The 10,780-nt window shown below is 65.3% G+C and overlaps 1 protein-coding gene across 1 annotated transcript; it reads left to right on the top strand.

Moving 5' to 3' along the window:
• The first annotated feature begins 153 nt into the window (after positions 1 to 153).
• On the top strand, positions 154 to 9,238 carry ABCF1 (ATP binding cassette subfamily F member 1). Its single transcript, XM_059833108.1, has 26 exons — positions 154 to 220; positions 981 to 1,027; positions 1,099 to 1,182; positions 1,373 to 1,508; positions 1,661 to 1,695; positions 1,923 to 2,027; positions 2,140 to 2,205; positions 2,298 to 2,366; positions 2,459 to 2,539; positions 2,626 to 2,706; positions 2,824 to 2,949; positions 4,102 to 4,202; positions 4,309 to 4,394; positions 4,496 to 4,635; positions 4,707 to 4,855; positions 4,931 to 5,014; positions 5,503 to 5,627; positions 5,731 to 5,843; positions 6,115 to 6,286; positions 6,548 to 6,622; positions 6,748 to 6,818; positions 7,145 to 7,177; positions 7,628 to 7,796; positions 8,697 to 8,761; positions 8,862 to 8,934; positions 9,013 to 9,238. The coding sequence occupies exons 1-26, from the start codon at positions 154 to 156 to the stop codon at positions 9,177 to 9,179; spliced, it is 2,520 nt and encodes an 839-aa protein (XP_059689091.1). The 3' UTR covers positions 9,180 to 9,238.
• Positions 9,239 to 10,780: the final 1,542 nt, after the last annotated feature.

The following is a 10,780-nucleotide window of genomic DNA, read 5'->3' on the forward strand; positions in this document are numbered from 1 at the left end:
TGGTCACGGGGCGGGACCCGAGAATCCAGCGAACCAATCGGAAGCGGCGACGGCCCGGGCCGATGCTTTGGCGGACCGGAAGCGGCGACTCTGCGGGGCGGCGCTCTAGGCGAATCTCTGTGGCTGCGCAGGCGCAGTACGCGGCGCCCGGCCATGCCGAAGGGAGCGCGCCCGGCGGCGGCTAAGCAGGAGGAATGGCGGGGGGAGGAGGAGGGGCAGGGTGAGCCCGGACACCCGGATCCCTCCGGGGGGACCGGGGGGGGCCCTGGGGGGGGCAATGGGTGGGTCTGGGGGGGGTGGGAGGGGCCCGGTTGCCTGGGTGCCCTGTAGGGATAGTGAGGCCTACTGGGGGGGGGGACAGCCGGGCGCCTGGGTCCCCTGGGGGGGGTTAACACTTTGGGGGGGGATTTAACGCTTTTTGGGGGGGATTAACCCTTTTGGGGGGGGTATTAACCCTTTTTGGGGGGATTAATCTTTTGGGGGGGGTATTAACCCTTTTGGGGGGGTATTAACCCTTTTGGGGGGAGTATTAACCCTTTTTGGGGGGGAATTAACCCTTTTTGGGGGGAATTAACCTTGGGGGGGAGATATTAACCCTTTTGGGGGGGTCTCAGGCGCCTGGGTGCGTTGGTGGGGTGGCAAAGCGTAGGGGAGGGAGGGGATGTGCTCAGATGCCTGGATCTCCTGGGTCCCACACCTCATGGGGGGGGGGACACAGCTGGGTCCCTTTGGGGTGGGTGGGGGGGTGGCCCCGGACGCCTGGGTCCCTTTGGGGTGGGGGTGAGGGCGGCCCCGGACGCCTGGGTCCCTTTGGGGTGGGGGTGAGGGCGGCCCCGGACGCCTGGGTCCCTTTGGGGTGGGGGTAAGGGTGGCCCCGGACGCCTGGGTCCCTTTGGGGTGGGTGGGGTGGGTGGGGCAGGGCGTGGCCCGCACGCCTGCGTCCCCAGGAGTGACGCTGACCCCCCCCCAACCCCGCCCAGACCAACCGGTGAAGAAGGGCAAGAAGGACCGGCGAGGCAAGAAATCGGTGAGCGCTTGAGCCCTGACCCCCCCGGAGCCTAACCCCACCCCCCCTTGACCTCTGCCCTTTGCCCCCAGTTCTTCGAGGAGCTGGCGGAGGAGGAGAAGCCGGCGCCCGCCGAGGCCCCCACCCCCCCGGAGAAGGAAGCGCCACCCCAGCAGGTTCGTTAGGGCCACGCTAACGAGGGGGGGTGGAGGCCGTTGAGCCAAAGGGGGTGGGGCTAAAAGGGGTGGGGCTAAGGAGGGTGGAGCTGGGGGGGGGGCTGGGGGGATAGTGGGGGAGGTGGGATGTAGCGGTAATGAAAGGGGTGATTAAGGAGGAGGTTAACGAGGTTCCCCCCCCCCACCTCAGGCCTCCCGGCGGAAGCGAGACCGGCGGAAAGAGCAGCGGCGGCGGCCGGGGGCAGAGCCTGAGCCCGAGGAGGTGGAGCTTAGCCGGCGCCTGCAGGAGCTGGCGGCCGCTGGCAGCGAAGAAGAGGAGGAGGAAGGTGAGTCCTGTGAAGGGCCTTTATCACCGTGTCCCCCCCCCTCGGGAGCAGCGCGTCCCCCCGGGATGTGCTGGGCTGGGTCTGCTCTGAGCCGTGGCTGAGCTGCTGCTCTGTGGTCCCTCACTAACCCCCTCCTCGTGTCTCCCCCACAGCACCGGCCCCCAGGAAAGGGGGGAGGAGGAGGAAGGTGAGCACATGGGGGGGTCCCCAAAATAGGGGAGGGACCCCAAAATATAGAGGGGGCTGGAATTTGGGGGGGGGGGGACACTCCAAAAGTGGAGAGAAGCGGGAAAACGGAGAGAAAAAGAAACCAAAAATTTGGGGGGGTGGTGTTAAAACTGGGAACCCCTGAAATCAGGGGGGAGGAAATACTTTGGGGTCCCCGCTTCCCACCCCCCCACATCACCCTCGCAGGGCGGCAACGTCTTTGCAGCGCTGAGCCAGGAGCAGAGCGAGGAGGAGGAGGAGGAGGAGAAAAAGGACGAAGGCTCGCGGCCCGGCAAGGGCAAAAGCAACAAGGTGGGGGTACCTGGCTGCATTGGGGGGGTGAGGGGGCACCCCAAAAGCTGCCTCCTGTGTTGGGGGAGGGGCCCGGATGCCTGGGTTCCCCTTCTCTGATGGCTCCGGGCAGGAGGAAGAGGAGGGTGAGAAGAAGAAGAAGAGTCGGAAAAACGAGAAGACCAAAGGGAAGCGGCAGGTGAAGGAGCGGTTTTGGGGGGGGGGGGGCGCCCCAGGGTGGGGGTCCCCATACTTTGGGGTCTCACGCCACGCTTTCCTCCCCCCCGCCAGCAGGGAAAGCCCCCCAGCGAGGACGAGGCCGAAGGCTCCGATGAGGATGCGCGGCCCAAGGGAGGGAAGGTGAGGGGCAGGGCAAACCCGGGCGCCTGGATCCTCTTTGGTGGGGAATGGGTGTCTGACCCACTCCCCCCATTTCCCCCCCCCCACCCCAGAACAAGTTCGCGGCTCTGCACGATGACGATGAGGAGGAGGAGGAAGATGAGGCCGAAGAGCCCCGGAAGGGCAGCGAGCCCGTGAGTCCCCTGGGATGGGGGGGAGGGGAGAGCCCCCCGGATGCCTGGGGCTGACGGGGGACGGGGGGACGTGTCCCCTGTCACAGCACGAGGAGGAGGAGGCCGGGAGGAAGGCCGAGCCCGACGCCCGCGTCAGCAAGAAGGACAAGAAGAAGATGAAGAAGCAGGTGGGGGGGCGGAGCCTGGCCTTGAAGGGGCGTGGCTTAGTGCCAAGGGGCGTGGCTTAGCGCCAAGGGGCGTGGCTTAGCGCTGACACGCCCCTCCTTTCTCCCCCCCCCCCCAAGATGGAGTACGAGCGGCAGGTCGCCACCATGAAGGCAGCGGCGGCGGCGGGCGAGAACGACTTCTCGGTGTCGCAGGCCGAGCTCTCCTCCCGGCAGGCCATGCTGGAGAACGCCTCCGACATCAAGGTGACCCCCAAAACCCCCTGGGACCCCCCCAAAAAACTCCCCCGAATCACCCCAACAACCCCCAAAGTCCACCCAGGTGGTGTCTACCTCCCCCCGTCTTGGTGAGGTGGTTTCTCCCGTGTGTCCCCCTGTATCAGAGAAGTGGTATCTTCCATCCCTCAGTAGGCTGCACGGTTGTACTGGGCAATGGGCCACACCATTTGGGGAAGGGGGGGAACTGGGCCACGCCATTATACTGGGGAAGGGGGAACTGGGTCATCCCATTATAGCGAGAAATGGGGGAAGTCAGTCACACCATTATACTGGGAAAGGGGGGAACTGGATCATACCATTATAGTGGGAAATGGGGGAACTCAATCACACTATTGTACTGGGAAAAGGGGGAATGGGGTCATACCATTATACTGGGGAAGGGGGAACTGGATCATACCATTATAGTGGGAAATGGGGGATCTTGGTCACACCATTATACTGGGAAAGGGGGGAACTGGATCATACTATTATAGAGCAAAATGGGGGAACTGGGTCACACCATTGTACTGGAAAAAGGGGGAACTGGATCATACCATTATAGTGGGAAATAGGGGAACTCAATCACACTATTGTACTGGGAAAAAGGGGAATGGGGTCATACCATTATACTGGGAAAGGCGGGAAGTGGATCATACTATTATAGAGCAAAATAAGGGAACTGGATCACACCATTATACTGGGAAAAGGGAGAACTGGATTGTACCATTATAGTGCAAAATGGGGGAACCCAGTCACACCATTATACTGGGAAAAGGGGGAATGGGTTCATACCATTATAGTGGGAAGTGGGGGATCTGGGTCACACTGTTATACCAGGGAAACTGGGAATTGGGTTGAGCCATTATACTGGGGAAGGGGGGGGATTGGGTCATACCATTGCCTTAGAAAATGGGGTGAACTGGACCACACCATTATACTGGGAAAGGGGGGGGACTGGCCCACACCATTGTATTGGGGCAGGGGGCGGAACTGGGCCATACTGTTATACTGGGGAAAGGCAGTGCTGGGCCGGGGATGGGGTCAGGGAGCCGTGGGGGGCTTTGGGGGGACCGTGAGGGGGGTCAGGGGGCCCCCCCATTACCCCGGGGGGGTCCCTGACCTCACCCTTACCCATCGCAGCTGGAGAAGTTCAGCATCTCAGCCCATGGGAAGGAGCTCTACGTCAACGCCGACCTCTACATCGTGGCCGGGCGCCGCTACGGCCTCGTGGGACCCAACGGGTGGGTGCCCCCCACCTTGGGGAGGGGCTGTGCGGGGCGAGGGGGGGTGTTACACCACCCACACACCCCCCCCCCCAGCAGCGTTTAACCCCTCGTTTGCCGGCAGGAAGGGGAAGTCGACGCTGCTGAAGCACATCGCGAACCGGGCGCTGAGCATCCCCCCCAACATCGACGTGCTGCTCTGCGAACAAGGTGCGCCCAGGGGGTCCGGGGGGGTCTCCTGGGTGCTTAGGTCCCCCCAAAACATCTGAGACACCCCCCCCCCCAAAAAAACCACCTTCCCTGTCCCCCAGAGGTGGTGGCGGATGAAACGCCGGCGGTGCAGGCGGTGCTGCGCGCCGACACCAAACGACTCCGGCTCCTGGAGGAGGAGAAACGGCTGCAGGCGATGCTGGAGGGGGGTGACGACGCGGCCGCCGAGCGCCTGGAGAAGGTACAGGGACACTTGGGGACATTGGGGACCCCTTGAGGACCCCCCAAAATTACACCCCCCCATCCCTGTAGGTGTACGAGGAGCTGCGGGCCATCGGGGCGGCTGCCGCCGAGGCCAAGGCGCGGCGTATCCTGGCCGGTCTTGGCTTCAATCCCGAAATGCAGAACAGAGCTACCAGGAAATTCTCCGGTGGGTGGCGGATGAGGGTGTCCCTGGCCCGGTAAGTGGTGGGGGGGGACATTGGGGGGGTGACAGAGGTGGCTGGGACCCGCTGGTGACATCGGTGTCACCTCAGGGCCTTGTTTATGGAGCCGACGTTGCTGATGTTGGATGAACCCACCAACCACCTCGACCTCAACGCCGTCATTTGGCTCAACAAGTGGGGACGGGGGGGACAAGGGGGGGGACAAGGGACAAGGGGGGGGGTCCTGGGGTGTTGCCGAGGGGCGGTGTCCCCGAGGTGGGGGTGTCACTGAAGTGGGGTGTCCCCAAGACTTGGGGGGGGGGGGGCGGCTCTGGGGATGGGGGGTTGTATGCCGGTGGGGTGTCCCCAGGGGGGGGCTGTCCCCAAGGCAGGGGTGTCCCCAGGGTGGGGGTGTCCCCAGAGGAGAATGTCCTGCATAGTTTGAGGTGTCCCTAAAGTGGGGGTGTCCCTAAGTTGGGGGTGTCCCGAAGGGAGTTTGTCCTCCACGATCTGAGCTGTCCCCAAGGCAGGAGGGTGTCCCCAAAGCGGGGTGTGCTGCCAGGCATGTCCCCAAGACGTGATTCCCCTACGGAGCAGGGGGTTGTCCCCACGCTGGGGGTTGTCCCGCAGCCGGTTTGTCCCCTCAACATCCCCCCCCCGATGTCCCCGTGTCCCTTCTCCAGCTACTTGCAGACCTGGAAGAAGACGCTGCTGGTGGTGTCGCACGACCAAGGTTTCCTCGATGACGTCTGCACCGACATCATCCACCTCGACGCTCAGCGCCTCTTCTACTACCGCGGCAACTACAGTGCGTGGGCCGGGGGGGGCAAATTAGGGGGAGCTGGAGCAATTATGGGGGGTTAATTCCTCTCCTCGGCCCTCCCCGATGTCCCCCCCCTTGTCCCCCGCAGTGACATTCAAGAAAATGTACCAGCAGAAGCAGAAGGAGCTGCTCAAACAGTTTGAGAAACAGGAGAAGAAGCTCCGCGACCTCAAGGCCGGCGGCAAGTCCACCAAGCAGGCGGTGAGCGAGGGGAGATCCCTCTGGGATCCGCTCCCTTGGGATCCGCTCCCCCCTAGGATCACTGTAGGGATCTAGAGGGATCTGGGGGCAGGATACACCCCCCCGGGTGCCCCTGAGGGGGGTTAGTGGGGCCGTTATTTCATGGGAGTCCCCACGGTTGGATCCCACCGCGCGGCCCAGCTCCTAGAAGGGATCCGGTGATGGGTGTTGACAGATCCCAGAGTGGATCCCTGAGCGGATCCCTGAGCGGATCCCCCCCCTCCACCCTCAGGAGAAGCAGACGAAGGAGGCGCTGACGCGAAAGCAGCAGAAGTGCCGGCGGCGGACGGCGGCGGAGGAGGCGGCCGAGGCCCCGGAGCTGCTGAAGAGACCCCGGGAATACACCGTCCGCTTCACCTTCCCCAACCCGCCCCCCCTCAGCCCCCCCATCCTCGGCCTCCACGGTACGCCGGGGGGGCGGGGGGCAACGCGGGGGGGGGCTGTGGGGCACTGGGGGGATGGTTTAGGGGGTATTTGGGGGAGTTACGGGGTGGTTGGGGGGCAGGTGGGGCGCTGAGGGGGTGTTAAGGGGTAATTTCACGGGATGTGTGGTGCTGGGGGGGGGTTATGGGGCTTGGGGGGGGGCAGGGGCCACTGGGGGGGGCAGGAGGTATTTGGGGGGTGTCTGGGGCCCCCCCCCCAGCTCAGCTTCCCCCCCACTACAGGTGTCGACTTTGGTTACGAGGGGCAGGAGCTGCTTTTCCGCAACCTCGACTTTGGCATCGACATGGAGTCGCGGGGTGAGACCCTACATAAACGGTGGCGGTGGGGGGGGCCCTACAATAACAGGGGGGGCCCCCAGGAGACCCTACAATAACACAGGTCACCGGAGGGGCCCCCCCCCTTCTTTTTCTCCCCTCCCCAGTTTGCATCGTGGGCCCCAACGGCGTGGGGAAGAGCACGCTGCTGCAGCTGCTCACCGGACAGCTGACGCCGGTAGGGACCCCCCCCAAAAAATATGGGGGTACACCTCCAAAACAGGGTGGAGGGGGTGCAGGGAGCGGGGTGTCTCGATTTGGGGGGGCTCCTCTGGGTTTTGGGGCTCCCCCCTGGATATTTCGGGAGCCCTCGGAGGCGGGGACACACACACACGACCCTACAATAACAACCCCTCGGGGTTTGGGGTGTCCCCCAGGATTTGGGGTGCTGGGGAGGGGGTGTTGGGGTGCTCCCAGGGGTTTGGGGTCCCCCCTGGGCTGGGGAGGGGGTGCGGGGGGTGGATTTTGGGGTGCCCCCCCCCCCCCAACACGGCTCTTTTGCAGACGCGGGGGCAGATGCGCAGGAACCACCGGCTGGTGAGAGCGAGGGGGCGTGGCCTCTGAAAGGGGCGGGGCTTAAGGCTGGGGCGGGGCTTAAGTGGGACCTGGGAAGGGGGCGGGGCTTTGAGCTGGGGGAGGGGCTTCTACAGGGGGTGGGGCTTGAGGGGAGTGGGTGGAGCTTTGTGGTGGGTGCATGGGTTGGTGGGTGGGGCTGTGGGAAAGGGGTGTGGCCAGCAGGGGGTGTGGTCTCCATCCCAGGGGAGTGGCTCCTACTACTAGGGGGCGTGGAGTCTCTGGGTGGGGGTGTGGCCTGGTGGGGGCGTGGCTTCCCACCCGGGGGGCGTGGCTTCCCACCCGGGGGTGTGGGCTCACCCCTGCACCAGGCTGTTCCATGCCGCAAAGGGGGGGGGGGGTAATCCCAGGGGCGTGTCCCGTGGGCGTGGCTGGTGGGCGTGCCCTGACCCTGACCCCGCCCTCCCCTCGCAGAAAGTGGGCTTCTTCAACCAGCAAGCGGCCGAGCAGCTGCGGCTGGAGGAGACGGCGGCCGAGTACCTGCAGCGCGGCTTCAACCTGCCCCACCAGGACGCCCGCAAGTGCCTGGGCCGCTTCGGGCTGGAGGGACACGCCCACACCCTCCAGATCGCCAAGCTCTCGGGTGGGAGGGCGGGGCCAGCGCCGGGGGGGCGGGGCCAGCGCCGGGGGGGCGGGGCCAGCACCAGGGGGGCGGGGGTCTGGGCTGTTGGTGCCTCAAAGGGCTGCTACTGCGGGGGGGGTGGGTGGGGCTGGTGTGTGGGCGGGGTCTTGGTGAGAGGGCGGGGCCAGCACCTGGGAGGCGGGCTGCCATTGGGGGCGTGGCCAGCGCCGGGGGGGCGGGGTCTGGGCTGTTGGTGCCTCAAAGGGCTGCTACTGTGGGGGGGGGGGTGGGGCTGGTGTGTGGGCGGGGTCTTGGTGGGAGGGCGTGGCCAGCGCCTGGGAGGCGGGCTGCCATTGAGGGGAGGGGGCGTGGCCTCCTAATGGGGGGCGGGGCCAGCGCCGGGGGGGCGGGGACTGGGCTGTTGGTGCCTGAAAGGGCTGCTACTATGAGGGGGGGTGGTTGGGGCTGGTGTGTGGGCGGGGTCTCGGTGGGAGGGCGTGGCCAGCGCCTGGGAGGCGGGCTGCCATTGAGGGGAGGGGGCGTGGCCTCCTAAGGGGGGGCGGAGCCAGCGCCTGGGGGCGGGGCATGCACTTCAAGGGACGCATGTGCCTCTCAAGGGCAGGGGCTGACAGTGCGGGGGCGGAGCCTCCTTTCTGGGGGCGGGGCCACTTGGGGGAGTGGCCTGACCCTGAGAGGGGTGGATCCTCCTGCCAGGGGGAGGGGCTAGTTGCTGTGGGGGCGGGGCTTTGCCAGGCTTCTGAAGGGGGTGGGGTTGAGGAGGGGCGGGGCCTGGGAGCGTGGGCGGGGCCAAGAGGCAGAAGGCCGTGGCGGGCGAAGGGCTGTGTGTTATTGACGGGGCTGGGAGCCTATGGGGGAGGGGGGGCGGGGCAGCCCAGGCTAAGCCCCGCCCCTTCCCCGCAGGGGGGCAGAAGGCCCGGGTGGTGTTTGCCGAGCTGGCCTGCCGCGAGCCCGACGTCCTCATCCTGGTGAGCGGGCGGGGCGGAGGGGCGGGGCAGCCGGACGCCTGGGTCGTCCCCTCCCCCCTCACCCGCCCCTCCCCCCCTCCCCTCCCCTCCCCCACGCCAGGACGAACCCACCAACAACCTGGACATCGAATCCATCGACGCTTTGGCCGACGCCATCAACGACTACCGGGGAGGTACGGCGGGGGCGGGGGCTGGTGGGAAAGGGGCGGGGTCGGCGTGACGTCATCGCCCACCTCACCGTGACCTCACAGCCGTCATCGTGGTGAGCCACGACGCCCGCCTGATCACGGAGACGGGCTGCCAGCTGTGGGTGGTGGAGGAGCAGGGCCTCAGCCAGATCGACGGCGACTTTGACGACTACAAGCGGGAGGTGCTGGAGGCGCTGGGGGAGGTGGTCATCAACCGCCCCCGCGAGTGAGGGGGGGCGGGGCAACATCTGCACCCCTCCCCCCCCCGGTAATAAAGAGGAATGCTGCACCGATGGCTGGAAAGTGCTTTGATTTGGGGCTGCAGTCAGTAGGTTCCAGAGTGAACGCTAGCAGTAGGTTCCAGAGGGAACGCTACCGTAAGTTCCAGAGTGAACGCCATCAGTAGGTTCCAGAGTGAACGTGTAACAAACACCACCAGCGCTGACAGCAGCAGCTCCACCTCTTTTTTTTTTTCCACCAGTTTATTATTAATGTACAAAATATACAAAAGGGGGAGGGGCGGGCGCGGGGCCCCTCCCCCGGCCAAGTTTTCACAGAAAACAGCATCCGGCGCAACCCCCCCCCAACCCCTCCCCCCCCCCCCAAAATAATCCCCACCCCCCCCCAGCGGCGCAGCCCCGGGCGGCGGCGTGTCCCACGTGTGTGTGCGCGAGTGGGGGGTGCGACGGCCCCGGGCGCAAGGGGGGGGGGGGGTGGGATGGAGGGGGGTGGGGAAGGGGGGAGGGCTTTGGGGTCCCCCAAGTTGGGGGGTGTGGGGGAGGTGTTTGGCCCTGGGGGGAGGAAATCCCCCCCCCCCCCCCCCCCATGGGGGGGTAATTACCCCCCTCCTGAGGCAGTTTTTCGCTCTGGGGGGGGGGTAATTACCCCCCTCCCGAGGCAGTTTTTCACCCGGGGGGGGTATTTACACCCCACCAAGGGCTGTTTTACCCCCGGGGGGCTGTTCATGTCCCCCCCCCCGGGGGATTTTGGCCCCAGAACGGGGTAAATTTGGCCCCACCCGGGGGGAAATAACACCCTGAGAGGGGGCACTGATACCCCGGGGGGGGGATTTACACCCGGGGGGGGGGATTTATACCCGGGGGGGGATTTATACCCGGGGGGGGGATTTACACCCGGGGGGGGGGGATTTGTAACCTGGCAGCAGCATTTTAACCCCGGGGGGGGGTAAATTAGTGTGCGGGGGGGTAGTTCCACCCTTCTGAGGGGGTATTTACCCCTCCTGTGCCCAGGAGGGGGGTATTAATACCCGGGGGGGGGTATTTACCCCGGGAGGGGCTGTTGGGGGGGGGGGGTCACCCTTCGGGGGGTCCAGCCCCCCTGCGGAGGGGGATTTACACCCCGTGGGTGGGGATTTACCCCCCCCGGGGGGTATTTCTGCCCCATAGCTGGGTATTTACCCCCCCAGGGGGTATTTATGTGCCGCTGGGGAGGCTTTACGCCCCCTAAGTGGGTATTTAAGCCCCGTGGGTGGGTAGTTCTGCCCCACAGCTGGGTATTTACCCCCCACCCTGGGGGGGTATTTATGTGCTGCTGGTGGGGGGGGAAGATTTACACCCCACAAGTGGGTATTTCTGCCCCATAGGTGGGTATTTCCACCCCTTGGGGGAGTATTTCTGCCTCACAGGGGGGTATTTACACCCCATAGATGGGTGTTTCTGCCCCATAGGTGGGTATTCACACTCGGAGGGGGGTATTTCTGCCCCACAGGGGGATATTTAGATGGGAAGGGGGTATTTCTGCCCCACAGATGGGTATTTAGATGGGGAGGAGGTATTTCTGCCCCATAGACAGGTATTTAAATGGAGAGAGG

This window comes from Gavia stellata, chromosome 39 (assembly GCF_030936135.1).
Source record: "Gavia stellata isolate bGavSte3 chromosome 39, bGavSte3.hap2, whole genome shotgun sequence".
Classification (NCBI taxonomy): Eukaryota; Metazoa; Chordata; class Aves; order Gaviiformes; family Gaviidae; genus Gavia; species Gavia stellata.